At 47.9% G+C, this 15,222-nt stretch overlaps 1 protein-coding gene across 1 annotated transcript in view; it reads left to right on the forward strand.

Moving 5' to 3' along the window:
- The window catches only part of TNRC18 (trinucleotide repeat containing 18), a 40,538-nt gene that overhangs the window by 21,032 nt on the left and 4,284 nt on the right, over positions 1-15,222 (forward strand). Inside the window, exons 17-26 of the mRNA XM_029957829.1 lie at positions 6,310-6,640; positions 8,553-8,995; positions 9,785-9,949; positions 10,783-10,924; positions 11,408-11,525; positions 11,805-11,880; positions 12,255-12,363; positions 13,254-13,370; positions 13,641-13,805; positions 14,140-15,217. Of these exons, the coding sequence (XP_029813689.1) occupies positions 6,310-6,640; positions 8,553-8,995; positions 9,785-9,949; positions 10,783-10,924; positions 11,408-11,525; positions 11,805-11,880; positions 12,255-12,363; positions 13,254-13,370; positions 13,641-13,805; positions 14,140-15,217 (2,744 nt within the window). The remainder of the gene's footprint in view (positions 1-6,309; positions 6,641-8,552; positions 8,996-9,784; positions 9,950-10,782; positions 10,925-11,407; positions 11,526-11,804; positions 11,881-12,254; positions 12,364-13,253; positions 13,371-13,640; positions 13,806-14,139; positions 15,218-15,222) is intronic.

Consider the following 15,222-nt stretch of genomic DNA (forward strand, 5'->3'; position numbering starts at 1 on the left):
TTTTTTTTTTTTTTTAATACTGGGATACTGTTGTGTGGCCGTGTGACTTGATGTTTGTACTGCGATTTGGTATACCAAGCTTTATTAAACATACCGAGTTCATTTTTAACTAAACCTGTGTACCTTGTCTCTCTTGCTGTGTCTCTTATCAGGCGATTAGGTTGCCGCTTCACTCCATCCTGCTCTGCATCCCCCTCCTGCTCCCACTCCCCATCAGTAGAACTGGAATTAACCTAGTCTGGGGTACTCTCTATTATTCAAATATCCCTGCTGCCTTTGTCCAGATAAAGGACAAAGGCTTCCCCTCCCCTTCCCCCTCAACCCTTTTAATTTAATTTTTAATTTGTTCACCCATTTTTGGTTTTATCTTTTTCAGTTTGTTTTCTGATAGACTCTCTTGAGACAGGCAGATAAAACATGGAGGCACTTGCTCCTTGCTGCTGCAGAGGGGTGCTGGGTTGTATTTACCAACCCAAAATTTTTTTTTAAAACTTTTTAAAACCTGTACGTTGCGGTTTTGTGTCTCTTTTTGGGTGGTAAATTTTTTTTTTCAGATGCCCAGACGTAACCCACACTGTTCAAGGATGTGGCAATTACTGCATTAAATTTGACTCTGCAGTTTCCCTCCCTCACCCCAGTTTTTTTCTTGCAGCTTTTTTTTTTGTCAGCCTGTCATTAGTACTTCAGTGGGAAAAGAGATTACTTGAGACTTTTCCTCCAGAGACACAAGGGGTTTCTGTTTTAGAGCGCACTCATTAAATAATAATCATGGGGAAAGGTCATTTTAATGAGCCCTCAGCTCCCAAAAGAAAGTAGCTCGGCTGGGCTGAATGCTAAGCAAGAGCATCCCCAGTTGTTATCATCTAAGTTACATGGCAGAGCTGGATGTAGCTCAGCAAAAGCCTTTTAGTGTTTCACACTGCTCAGGGCTGTTAATTGAAAATGGGGCTGGATAGTTTGTCTTTTGTTTTGGTTTGCTTTTTTTTTTTTTTTTTCCTCTGTGCACCTGTTTGGTTTTTCGTCCCTCCAAACCCAACCTCCAAATAAAGATAATTTAAGCTCAAAAAAAAAAAAATAAAAAGATCAAACATGACAAAGATATGGAACATTGATTTGGTTTGATGTGGCTTTGGGCTGGACCCACCAATGCATTTCAAAGAAAAAAGAAAAATTTTTCTTTAGAGAACCTAAAAAGTTGTGAGGATAGTGGATTTTATGTAAGGCTGAGATTGCCACATTTACATGAAGAGTCTGCGTTAACTTCCATTCTTCCCTTCCCTGTTCCTTCCTGCATCTTTTCTTTGTTTGTTTTGCTGCTGTTGGAAATTTTGAGGATATCAATCCCATTTAGGTGCCAAGTTCTTGGGGTTTTTTTGGGTTTGCCTTTTGGTTTTGCTCCAGGTAAGCAGAGAGGTAACTTGTCCCTTTGTTTATTTTTCAAGTAACCTGTCTGCTTTATTAAAAAAAATAAAAAGAAATTACAAATCCCAGTTTTATGGGATGAAATCTGGGGAAGGGAGGGGATATGGGAGGAGGTTGGGGAATCTGGAACAAATGGGAAAATACGTTGTAAATCCCTCTGGGGTGTCATTTTATGGTGGGGAAACCAAAGATGCAAAACCCCCTGGGGTGGGAGGTGGGCATGGATGGGGAGGCAGGGAGGGATTATTGGTTACAATTTGGGGTGGTTTGTGTTTTTGTTTTTTTCTTTTTTTTTGCAAATGACTTCTTTTTTTTTTTTTTTTTTTTTGGTTGTTCTTTGTCAGAAGCATTTCTTGAAGGGATATTTGGGTAATAGGGTTTCTAATGGCTTTCCCTGAATACTAAACCGATTAATAACCTCAGCTTTTCTAGAAGTGCTCGCTTTCTCCTTGCAGCTGCTTGACCAACCCTTTCACCCCTGCCCCTATCCATGATGCTTTGAATGTCTGTGTCGGTCTCTTGCATTTGCTCTCACGCTGCACTAAAGAAGCAAAGTGGTTGGCTGGTTGTAGGGCAGACACTTCTCAGCGAGGGTCACTAGCCATGAACCTGAACCTTGACCATTGTTATGTAGGTAGGCAAAATAACTTTTCTTTATGTCATCTGTCAGCCTCAGACGTTTCGATGTTGCCTCCATGAATAATGACACGTAGCTCTTTGCATTCTCTTGGTTATTTTAACTTTGAAGATGATTGCTGTCTGCTTTTGACTTTTCTCTGTCCAGGAAGAGTCTTGCATGGAAGGGTTTGCTTGTGTGCGTGTGATTGAGGACTCCAGAAATGCTTTTCTCTTTGCAGAACTTCTTTTTGAGAACCCCTTAGCCCAGCCAAGGGAGGGATTTGCAGATAGGTCCAAGATGCAAAGACTCTGCTGCTGCCCTTAGGGGTTTCTGAGCCGTGGTGCAGACTGTCCCACTATCAGGGATATTGCCTGGCCAGGGCCCTGCCAGAATCTGTGTCAGAGGTAGGATTAGCTACAGGAAGACCTGTTTTATTTCATCTGGGTTGAGATAGAGGAGGTGAGGACACGCTGCTTTCTTACAGACCAAACATCACATTGCCATTCTGATAGGAGGCAAAGCTTGTGCTTTTTAATCCAGTGACCTTGGAGAGGAAACTGCTAATGTGGGCTAAAGCCACATGGGTCTTTGAAAACTATCAGGACAGGTAATTCCTTGAGCTTTCTGAAACCAAAGACCCATATGTCCTTCTCCTCCATACTCTGTTTTCATTAAGAATTTAGTAACTTCTTCCCTACTCTCCTTTCCCCAACTTAGACGATGATTTTACCCCAATGAAAAACAAAGCAGTGAGGGATAACCAGTTCCCTACACAGTCATTTCCATGTGATAGTTGTAATATTTTTTTTTTTTAATAAGCACTTCTGGAGTCAACAGCACAGCACATATGGGGGGAAAAAAATCTTCCAATGATGAGAATTGGCTTACGTGAAAAAAAAAAAAAAGGTACAGTCTCAAATTGGACATTCAAAACTAAGTAACCTTCAGAATTTGGACAGATCACAGAAATCAGATGTCAATGACCCAGTAGCTGTCTAAAGTCTGCCTGTACTTAGCCTGCTTTGTATGCTGTAGGCCTGCTTGGTGTTTTGAAAAAATCATGCTATTTATTTTTACAATGTGAAATGACTCTTTTAAGTGTGTGTTTTTACTCCTTCCCTTCCCCAGCCTTTCCTCTCCACACTCCCCTCAAGCCATCTTGTTACATACATCAGTCTCTAAATACCAAATTGCTTAACCAATTTCTGTTCATCATTAACAAATCTGCATTTACTGCTCTCCTTCAGTAACATACCACGGCAGCTTAGCTGTTAAAAGCAATGAGAAAACTTAGTATTTTGAACTGGGTTAGGGTTTTAATTTAACGCAGGTAAAAATAACTTAAAAAAAAATCTCTGGCTTCATTTTATCTGACATCAGTAGCATTTAAATATTAATTTATTGTTTGTTTTGGCTGTGGAGTTGTATGTACACGTGTGGTTGCATGTGTGGGTATATACACACATATACATGCTCTTAAAAACGTCAGTTAAAACAGATATTTTTAACTTCGAGTATTTTTTTCCCTTACCCTCGCTCAGTGTCAACAGAATTACTGTTGAAGGAAAAAATTATTTTTTTAAAATGTCTTTTTCCCCGTTGCTAACTTCTCAGGAGGAAAAAAAAATAGAATTGAGGCTTCAGTTGTGTAAAGGCATCTGTGCATAGTTAATTTTAAACCCACACATAGTTTGAGTACAGTAGGAGTAAAACTCCTGCTTTCTATTAAATACAGGCTCTCCAAGGAGCTGTGCAGATGGCCAGAGAGCACCAGCAGCTTACTTGCCACCATGACCAGAAGTTGGGGACTTAGTTTAGAAGCATGTGGGTTTGGAGCAGAGCCCCAAATGTCTTCTTTTTGTTTCATTTGTTACTTTTTGTCCCTTGGAAAAGCAGAAAGAAAGGGAGCGGGGATTGTGTTGTGCATGTGGAGTGGGGTTAGCAAGATCTGTCCTCGCCGTGAGAGGTGGAGGAGGATGGATCTGTGCTGTGAATGTGTTAAAATGGGGTTAAAATTGTATCTCCTGTGGATAAAAATACAAGTGTTGTAGTAAAATTGCTGACAAGGGACTGTCTTCAGTTGCCTTTCCATAGCGCGGTGCCGTGTGTGTGAAGGAGGTTGGAATAACCGCCAGGGACATTATTGTGTAGTGTATTTTCTGTAGGGTGAGTAATAGCTGCTTTCATCCTGGCTTTTAAATCTCTTTTACCTGAGTGCATGTGAAATACTGGAGCTGCTGGGCACCCTTATGCCCTTGCACATGCAGCCTTTAAGTGCTGAAGAAGTGGTGCTGCTGGTGACGTGGCTGAGCCACGGGGGCTGGACTGGCCATGGAGGGATTTTCCTGCAAACTTTCCCCCTTTTTTTTGCCTGTTTTCCTCCCGGCTGCTCTGTCCTCAGCCAACTGTCTAAGTCTGGCATTAGAGGCTGTACAGGTTGATTTTTTCCAATTTTTTTTCCCGTTTTTGCTGAAAATCACTGAATTTCAGAGTGAAATGGGATGTGTGGAGAGGCTCTCACTACCCCATGGTGTGTCACTGAACTCAGGCATGGTTTTACTGCTTCTCAGGCAGGTGGTTTCCACATCTCAGAGTAACCAAATTCATCTGAATTCGTTTTCTTTTTGGCAAAATATGGTAGGAAAACAGCAATTGTGCCCCCCCTTTTCTGGTAGGGGAAGCAATCTGATCCCAATTTGCTGCAGATTTTTTTTTTTTTACCAGTGGCTTTTATGCAAGGAGTGAACAGGGCTGTGGATTTCTTGGTATTTACTGCAAGTTTAGTAGCATTTTAATATCACAAGGAACCAGCCTGAGCAACTGAAATGGGGAAGGGATTTTTATGCAGTTAAAAATTAGTATTCTGTGGCTATCTGATGTATGCTGCAGAGATAAACTGTCCTTGTTTAAAAAACCAAAAAGCAAGGAAAAAAGCTGCCCATTACCTCAGTTGATACAATACGAGGATGAGAACATTGTTTTCTGATATTCCTGTTCTTTCTAATATCATGGAAAAATAACACTTGTGTTATTGTATTTTTTTTTTCTGAACAGCCAAGTGTTGAGGACGTTTTTATCTATCCCAGAGGGCATATGTGAAAAGAAAAGGATTTTCATGTTCATTCCAGCTCATTTTGAAGGGATCTGGTTTCTCATTTGGCTGGATTTTAGAGGCAGGGATAGTGGCTGGTAGGAGCTGGGGAGTGGGCTCAGAGCAGGGCTCCTGCTAGTGGTGGAAATTTTCCAGCAGCCTCAATGATCCTACTTAAGCCCTCAATTTCAAGAGAAATGAAATATCTTTTCCAGACCCACTTTTTACTGTTAAACATATATATATATAAAAAAATAGATATATGTGCTCATATATGTGTGTATAAGTATGTGTGTGGTATAGTGCATTTGTGTAGTGACTTGCTCACCAGCAGTAACTGGATGAGATGCTGTTAAAATTAATTGCTTTTGAGCTGCTGACAGACTCTTGGGAAGTGCTGTAGGAAGGGAGAGGTGCCACTCTTGGAGCATCTACCCCCAAAATACCTGCTGTATATACAGCATAGAGGAAACCCCCAGCCCACTGCTCTGTGAGTGTCAGCCGAGGCAGCGAGGCTGATTTCTTTGCCAGAATTAGATTTTGGCTGTGGGCAGCTGCCTGTGCTGAGCTGGGCTTCCCTAGACTGAGCTGTAGAAAGGGAAATGAAAGGCACAGAGAGTTTTGAGGCAGAGTGTTTAAACACTACTCCTTCTCTCCAACACTGCCTACACTTTCCTCCCTTATGCATTCCAAATCCATTGCTTTCAAGTTATTATTTCTCTCCCCCCTCTCTTTGCATTTTTGCCTCCTGCTCCTTCTCCCCTCTCTGTCCCCCTTGCTTCCTGCCACGGCCCAGGCTGCTCTCTGGTATTCCCCTTCCATGCTGATCTCTGATTCTGATTACATTAATGGATTTCATTATGGAGGAAGCGGTGGTGGGCGGGAGGGGAATCCCACAGCTCCCAGGTTGGGATTTTCAAAGGAATTAAGCTTTTAATTCCTCCTGAAAGCTGCAGGGAAGGGGTGTGTGGCATCCTTTTCAAATCTGCCAGCACCCTGCTCTTCCCTCCCTCGCCTTGAGTGGGTCCTCTTTGCCGTACCCTGTATTGCTGTGTCCTTCCAGGGTGGTGGCAGGCAGGTGACACCGGCTCTGTGGCCGCAAGGACACGTGTGTGTCCATGGCCCAGTGTCTTCTGGCTCAGTCCTGGGTGTCTCAGTGCTACTTAGGTGAGCACAGAGCAGCAGGAGGGTTGTGGTTCGGTTTGGAAATGTAGGGGAAGTGCAACTCCATGAGATTTGTAACGGGCTCCCTCTTTTCTGCGTGCCAGATTCGAGCTCGGAGGAGGAGGAGGACGACGACGAGGAGGAAGAGGAGGAGGCAGAGGACTATGGCACGGACGGCACAGACAGGCTGTCGTCGCCTGCCCTCGATGAGAGCGGCCTGGGCCTTCTGGCCAGGTTTGCTGCCAGCGCCATGCCCAGCCCCATCGTGCCCCCTCCGCTTTCCATCATCCAGCTGGAGGCCAAGCAGAAGGCGAAGAAGAAGGAGGAGCGGCAGAGCCTGATGGGTGCGTTGCGTGGCTTGGGTTGGTGCCACGGGGGCAAGGTGGAAGGTTTGGGAGGCCCCAGCTGTGCTGCAAGAGAGCAGGTTGTTACCCAGACACTGAGTTGCCCTTTTTTTGCTTTGGCTACTTGGTCCTGATGCTGAAGGTGGGGAAAACGACCTGGCAGGAAAACAGGAACCAGGTTTAGCAACTGCAGCTCTGGCTTCCCTAGGGACAGTTCCCTGTGGCTTTGTCAGATTCTTCTTTTCCTACCTGGAAAATCCTCAGCAGCCGTGTGGCAAAGGCAAGCAGTGGGATGCTGCATCCCCCTGGACAAAGTGCAGAAGGCAGTGAAGTGCTGTTAACATTTAGGGAAGGAAGCATGTGCTAAATGCAGCTGATCTTGGATACCCAAGAGAAGCAGAGACACTCAGGCAGAACACTCAAGCAGAAGGAAAACTCTTTCAGTCGGTCCATCCCATCAGCTTCCTTATAGAAACCAGCCAGCAAGACTTGAAACAAGCATTCCTTCCTCTGCTTGTGTGTTTGCAGTGCCAGACCCTGGGTTTCTGTCCCGTCTCTGTCTCACTTTCAATGTGTTGGGAGTTTCATTTCTTCCCCTCCCCGTGCCCTGCTGCACAAGTGCCCACTGGTGACATTGTTCTCGGTCAGACAGATCTATATGGGTTCCATTTATAAATTTGCTATTAATATTTATTAAGTGATAATGGAATTTATAGCATGCTTCAGAATGGAAAATTATGTCCTCCTCGGGAGCCTGGCTTGTTTTAGCACTGTTTCCATGCTATATTAGGCTTTTGCCAACTTGTTCCAACAACCTCTGTTAAGAATTTATTGTCTTGTAACCTGCCCTCCTTGAAACTGGAAGCATCTAGAAATTACCTCATGCGGTAGTGAGAGAGGAGGAGTGTTTTAATTTCCAGTGGGTTTTTTATTTTGAGCCTTGCCAGCTTTGGTTTTGACAGGCTGGCTCTTTTCCTGTTCATGCTGGGGCTGTCTCAGGGAAAGGGGTTTACTTAGAAGATGAGAGCAGGTTCCTGCAGACTGAATTTACCCAGGAAAGTGAGTTTGAGAGAGAAGGACTGAGAGAAGATGCTGTCCTCTCATGTGCCATGTACATTTTCATTTTCCCACATGAATGTTGTTTGCATACCTTCTGCCCATGGGTGTGTAGGTGCTGCCTCAGTTTCCCTTCTGCCCCTGGAAACATGATCTTGCTTTCCTTTATCAGGTTCAGGGAAACACACTGAAGGTGGGGAACATCTTGGCATTACTACAATATTTGAGGCCCCTGGGTACTGCTGTGCCTGTGGGGCTGAGCAGAGACCAATGTGAGGGGATTTCCATTTGCCACAGACAAAAGATCATTTACTTCTCTTGACTTTAAGGTGATTACCTGAACCAGTAAAAAGATCTGTGGTGTCTGTTGGCCAATGAGAAAAAATAAGCTTGAAATATGGGTTTATTACATTTGTTAAAAGAGATTGTTCTCCTGAAACAAAGGTGAAACTGGGAGGGGTGGGAGGCTCAGCTTGTGGGATTCGTGCTCGGCTTCAGTGGAACAGCTCCTTTTTGAGGAGGGGCACAAGTTAGAGTATCTGTTCTAGTAAGAGCTTTCTGGCAGGGTTTTGGCTGTGGGACAAGGGAGAAATGGAAGCAGACAACATGCTGAACCACACTGCCTGAATGGTTGGGCTCTGCTTTGGAGCAGGGGAGACTTTACTTCCAGAGAAATCAGTGTTTTATGGGGCAGAAATGCAGATCTGAGGGGATGTGGGGAATTGGAAAGGGGAACAAGCAAGGGCTCTGTTGAACAGGCACAGCATCTCTCATGGAACCCGAACGCTTCCAGCGGGATGTGTCCTCTCTTGGCTCAACCAAGGCTTTGACCGATGGTTAAATCCTTTGCACCTAGGGACAGAATTTGAGTACACAGACTCAGAGAGTGAGATCAAGATCAGGAAGAAGTCGCCTTCAGGGCTGCTGCGGGGAAAGAAGGGGCCACTGGACTCAAGCAGCATCCCGCCAAACCAGGCCCCCAGCAGCCTCGACTCTGGATCTGGGAGCGCTGACAAGGCCAAGCTTGGGTCTGAGAAAGGCCGCAAGTTGAAGAAATTCAAATCCCCCAAGGACTTGAGCTTTGAGTTTGGGCTGGAGGCCAGCGATGATGACCTGTGGAACCGGCGCCGGAGCGAGCGGATCTTCCTCCACGACGCCACCACGTCCTCGGCCATGCTGACGTCTGCGGCCCCTGCCAGCTCCACCCCTGTCTCCAAGCCTGGGCGCTGTGGCAAGGGGGCACCCATGAGCCCCAAAAAGGAGGGCAGCAAGGGGAAGGAGAGAAAGGAGCTAAGCAAGGTGAGGAATGTGCTGTCAAAATTGGTGTGGGACCCTTGGGTGAGGGTGTGGGGAGGGCAGTTAACTCTGCTAGGGCAGAGGAGAGTCGAGTCATGTCTCAGCAGTTGTTTGGCTGCCCCTTGGCACCCCTGCCAGCCCCACATACACCTAGAGGATCTGTCAGACTTGGATCTGACTTGCAGGGAGTAAAAACCTATCGTGGCTGAACGGGGCTGGTTACTTGTGTCAACCTCCATATCCCAAATCCAACCTGTTTGGGTTGGCCAGAGTGGACAGTCCTCCCACTATCCGCATGACCTTATTCACTTGCTGAACTGTGTCCCCTGTGCTGGCCTTTAAGGCTGTTCACCTTTAACTTGTGACTTCTGGGGGCTGTCCCTGGCTGGGGGTGGCAGTGATCCCTGGTTTACTGGGTTTTCATCTCAGCTGAAAGCTCTGCTCCCTCTGGCTCCCGTTCAGTTCATGGCAGTGTTTTGGAGCAGTACTGATGGGGAGAGTTAGACAAGTTAGTTGTGACATGAGGCCAACTGGGATTTTCTTGGAACTCTACAGAGGAAGATTTGACGGTCAGGATTCACTCTCCAGGGTAATGAAAAGCTCTTCATAAAGTGTGTGAAGCCAGAAAACAGAGCTGGGACATGTGATGTGATCAGTGAACATCATCATGATGTGGCTGAACATCATACTACCTATGCACAGCCTGCTTTGCTCCACCTTTCTCCTCTCCCTGGTCCCAGATCTTTATCAATTCTCTCTTTACTAATGGAAGTGTTTTCTTTTTATTTTTAGCAACGGAAGAAGGGGAAAGAAACACCCTGCTGCTCCTCTTCCTCATCCATGTCTCCTCCTGGCATCCCTAGCTCCCCATCTGATGTTCGTGTCAGCCTGGCAAATGCCCTGGGCTCCACCAAGAAGAGCAAAGCCAAGGTGAAAGCCAAGGAGGTGAAAAAAGAGGTGAGGGGCTGGTTCCAGTGTGGGTGAGCTGGAGGGTGGCTGGCAGAGCTGTGCTCTTTCCTGAGCTGTTGCAGTGTGAGAGAGGGAAGTACAGATGTGCTGGTTTTGCTGAGTGTGTTACAGGCAAAAGGCTGGTTTGAGAAGCCTAAAATCCAAGGAAGACTGTCAGGTAGTACCTGCTGCTACCATCTGGCGTTCATTTGCCTTCATCTCCCAAATTAGTGAGCAGGCAGGATTTTCTCTAAGGCCACCACAGGGTGGAGGGAGAGCCTTCACAGAGAGCTTTCATGGATAGCAAGGATCAAGGAGATGGTGATGGAGTTGCCTTGCTCAGCACTGAGTCACAGCTGGTTTCTGCTCTGCTGCTGTAGCCTGTCATCCCTCATAACACACATTGCTGGTCGTCTCACACGATTTCTGAGCGTAACACTTACGGTCTGCGTGTAACAAGGAGAAACAGATCATGGAGATTTGCGAGGAAATAGCAACAGTGCCTGGTACCTGTTCACCAAAGGCAGAGGGGTCAGGAACACTGTGCAGAGATGGTGAATGCAGAGCAAAGCTGCAGCTCTCTGCTCCACAGCATCTCTCCTAACCTCCAGGAATAAGCATGTGGGGAATAGCTTTTGGTCAACTGTCAGTGGTGCTTCAGGACAAACCCAGCAAAAAGCTTGGGTTCACCCACTTAACTCTCTGTGTGATTAACATTGCTGAGGACGGAGACAAGTTTGTCCCAATACCCTCAGGTTATTTGTCACTGGAAGAAGGTGAGATGGGATCAGACTGTTGCCTGTTCTGCTGATGAGCTGATGTACTTGCTTGCTCTCCTGCAGAACCGAGGGAAAGGAGGAGCTGTCAGCAAGCTCATGGAGAGCATGGCAGCAGAGGAGGATTTTGAACCCAACCAAGACAGCAGCTTCTCAGAGGATGAGAACATCCCACTGAGCATGTTGGTCGAGCGACCACCCACACCAGGTGAGGGCAGGAGGGGCTGGGGGCTGATTGTACAGGTAGAGGGACTGGGCAACTTTCTCAGGGCTGCTCAGAGGAGGACTGTTGTGCTGCTTTCCCGTGTTCCTCATCCAAAGATATGAGTCTTTGGGGCGGAGATATCACTTTTTCAGTGACTTCAGTTAAAAACAAGCCTTGTCAGAGCGTCCCACTTTGACATGTAGTTGAAGCCCAGTCTTTGAGTTGGCCTATTTTCATTTATTGCTATGTTGTTATTACTAAGAGGGGAGACTTATTATTTATTATTATTAATTTTCTGTTACCTCTGCCAGGAACTAGCCAGAGAGAAAGAGAGAGACAAAGAGAGAGAGAGAGCGAGCCCTTTCTGCTTGCTGGCCTTTTCCAAGGGGAGGGGGATGCTGCGAGTGTGAGGTTTCCTTCTCCGCTCTATGTCCCTTTTCCATGTGTGGTGCTCTCTAATCCCCATCTTACTCCAACATCTCACAGCTCCTCGTTCCTGCATCATTGACAAGGATGAGCTGAAAGATGGTCTGCGTGTCCTCATCCCCATGGATGACAAGCTGCTCTATGCTGGGCATGTCAAGACGGTACATTCACCAGACATGTGAGTTGAGGGACTGCTGTATCCACCTGGGATTTGCCAGACATAGCTGCTGCAGGGATCCATTTGGGGGTTCTGTAGAGCTGGCTGCCCAGAGACTGACAGAGTCTGGCAGGGAGGAAGGGAAGGAGAGTTCACTCTGGTGTATCAGCACTGAGGAAAATCCCTTTAACGTCTCGTTAAATGCACTGACATAAACTGGTGGTGGGGCTCTGAGGGAGCTGTTACTGGTTGGGGTGATGTCTCCCATGTGCCGTGTCTGACTGGGCCTCTGTGTTTCAGATACCGTGTGGTGGTGGAAGGTGAGAGGGGAAACCGTCCCCACATTTACTGCCTGGAGCAGCTCTTGCAGGAAGCGGTATGTGAGGCCAAAGGGTGCTTGACCTTGGTGCCTGAGCCCTGTTTTGGGGTGGAGGAGGCAAGCTGGAAACCACCTCATTCCCTTCCCCAGCTGGGGCTGCAGGGATGCCCTGTTCCTGCCTCTGTGGCCAGTGTGGGCAGACCTCCCCTTGGTGTGCTTGCTGCCCCATGGCCACTGGCAGTGGGCACCACTTCTGTATTCCAGCAGGGATAGTCCTTCACCCTGCCCTGTGAGCAGACAGGAGGCCATTTCCCAGCAGGGAGACTGTCCCTTGCCTTCTCCGGAGCTGCTTTGCTCCATGCCAGGTGTGGTGGGATGGTCTGTGCTGGTGCAAGGAATGTCAGTAATTGCCTTCCTCTTGTCCTGAGCAGATCATCGATGTGAAACCCCCTTCAGTGCGGTTCCTGCCCGAGGGCACGAGGATTGCAGCCTACTGGAGCCAGCAGTACCGCTGCCTCTACCCAGGGACAGTTGTCCGAGGTAAGGACGCCTGGTGAACCCGGGATGTCTCGGTCCTGTGTGTCCTGAGGGATGTCAGGCTTGTCTGGAGAAGCCCTGAGCTCTGCTGTGAGCATCCTGGAGGTCAGAGCCTGGCCCATTCCTCTCCTTCAGATCACGCCCAACTCATTCATAATGCTGATTTAGTGACATCCTGTTGGTTCAGGAAGAGGTCTGAGCAATTTAGGAGCTTAAAAATATCAGGGAAATTCAATACATTTTAGAAGGCAGAATTGACTCCAAGCACCAGTGATTTCTGAGGTTGTGGAGGTTTCTACATCACCTGGACACACACAGCTTCACTTCTGACATATCAACTCCCCAATCTGGTCCCATTAAAAAGCCAGTGAAAGCTCTGGGCAATTCTGCCATGGCTGGTCTTGCTTTTGGGCCATTGGTCACACTACATGTGTGTAAAGGAAAAATTATTTGTGAGTTATAGACCAGTAATGCTGATGCAAGAAGAGAGGGTGGGAACACAATTCTGTTGGAGAAGGTGAAATAGCAGCAGTTTGTGATTGCTGAGAGTAGTTACAAATTGGAGGTAAAAAAACCCAAACAGATACTGCAATGAAAACAGGGAAGTGAATTTCTGCAAGAACAGAAGGGAAAAGTGGAAAGAGGTGGAGAGTCAAACTGGAATGGCTGTTATGTTCTGGAGGACTGCTGCTGACTGGGGAATTTCACACTGGGTGGGCTGGTTTAGTATTATCAGGGACTTTCCATTGCAAAGTGTGCCCTCCCTGCTTTGGAAAGGATGCTTTGGAGCTGGTGCAGGATCCCTGTCTTTCCCCCTGTCCCCACTTGCCTTACAAGGGGTTTGTACTGTAGCATTTGTTCCTAATCCCACCTTCTGCTCCCCCACCCTACAGGAACCCTAGATCTGGAGGAAGATGGTGATCTCATCACAGTAGAGTTTGATGATGGGGACACGGGACGCATCCCACTGTCTCACATTCGGCTTCTCCCACCTGACTACAAGATCCAGTGTGAGTGTTGCCGTTCAGTTTTTTGCAAGATACTTCCCACTATGAAATGTGGGGAGTTTCAGGCCAGTTGCCTCTGAGATTTTGGGACAAGTTCACAGACTTTCAGTCACAAAGATTGCACCATCATCAACAGAGCTGGGGCGGGATATAACCCACAGGGAAAAATGGCCCAGTCCCTATTGCAGAATCAGTTGGGATACTTTCCCTGAGTCACATCTCTGTTTTATGTGTTGTTTGACTGTATTTGACTATCACTTTGACCTGTTGCAGGTGCTGAGCCTTCCCCTGCCCTTTTGGTGCCCAGCACCAAGCGCCGTAGCCGTAAATCCAGCAAAGACACTGGAGAAGGAAAAGAAGGAACTGCACTGGGATCAGAGGAGCCCGTGTCAAAGGGCAAAGGGCGAGGGAGAAAGCCAAGTGTCAAGGCAAAAGCTGGTAGGTTGTGACCACTGCCACACCTGGAGTTTGTGGAATCTTTGCACAGTTCCCTACTACTCTCCCCAAATTAGAGCAGGAGATCTGCAGTTTGAGACCCCTGAAGCTGAAGCAGCATCTCTGGGCATTACCCATCAGCTGCCCATGGGCACTGGCATCAGGCCAGGCTGCTCAGTGAGCAGTGAGTACCTGTGTCCCTTTGGGGTACCTGAGCAGTCAGGAACAAGCCACATTTGGCCAGAGATGGGTCAGCATTGGCGTCTGGTTGAGTCTGAGCTAATAAAGCCCATCTGGATGAATAACATCATGTCTTTGTGTTTCCTCCCTTCTGCAGAAGAGGCTGCCTTGCCTGAAGAGAAGGATCAGGGTGAGTCCTCACCTGTTACCTCCTCAGTCCCAGAGAAGCCAACCTGCTTGGGCAAGCCAAGCATGAAGGGGTCAAGAAAATCGCAACCGCTGCCAACTGGAGGCTCTCCTGCTCCCACGGAGGAAAAGCGGTCAAAAGCCAGCAAAATGAAGATCTCCACTAAGCTGCACAGCCCCCCCCAGCCCACTTATCAACCTGCTGTGTTCGGCAGCATCCTTGGCACAGAACCCTACAGTGACCTCCCAGGAACACTGGCAGCCTTCGGCTCCAGTGAGGCTTCAGGGTCGAAAGCCAAGGCCAAGAAAGGGCGGCCCACAGAAGAGACACAGGAGTTTGGCACTGTGGTCAAGGCTCAGAGGAAGCATGACAGCGAAATCCTGATCAAGCTGGACCATGAGGGCGTGATGTCTCCAAAGACAAAGAAGATGAAGGAGGCGATGAGGATGCTGGAGGACTCAAACCTGGCCAGCCGCAGAGATGGGAAGAGTCTCCTGGGGCTGGGCTATTCCGCTGCAGTGAGTGTGGAGGGCAAGCAGAAATCTTCCCGAGCCAAAGTGGCTGAGGGAGACCCTTCTCCTGCCAGCTTTGGAGGAAAGTTTGATGGCTCAGTGGAGAGCCTCACTGCCTCCAAGGACCAGGAAGAAAAGGCAGCAGCTCCAGCAGCAGTGGAAGAGTCTGAGAGCAACAGCAGCGACAGCAGCTCGGAGTCAGAGGGAGAAGAGGAGGCTGATAAGAACCGAGGGGAAGCCCAGGACAGCAGTTCAGCGAGCTCAAGAGCATCCACCCCTCTCTCTTCCTCCAATTCCTCCTCCTCTTCCTCTTCTAGCAGCAGCTCCTCTTCATCTTCCTCTTCCTCCTCTTCCTCCACCTCATCGACCTCTTCTTCATCGAGTTCCAGCTCTTCCTCCTCCTCCACTACGGACGAAGATTCCTCCTGCAGCTCTGACGACGAAGTAGCCGAGGCCCAGCCGAGTTCCTCGGTGCAGCAAACCCTCCCGCCCAAGCAAACCAAGCAGGCGGGGAAATCCCGCGCGTCCTCCCACCCGCAGA

The sequence above is a fragment of the Manacus vitellinus genome, unplaced genomic scaffold, assembly GCF_001715985.3.
Source record: "Manacus vitellinus isolate BGI_N305 unplaced genomic scaffold, ASM171598v3 scaffold_12_pilon, whole genome shotgun sequence".
Lineage (NCBI taxonomy): Eukaryota > Metazoa > Chordata > Aves > Passeriformes > Pipridae > Manacus > Manacus vitellinus.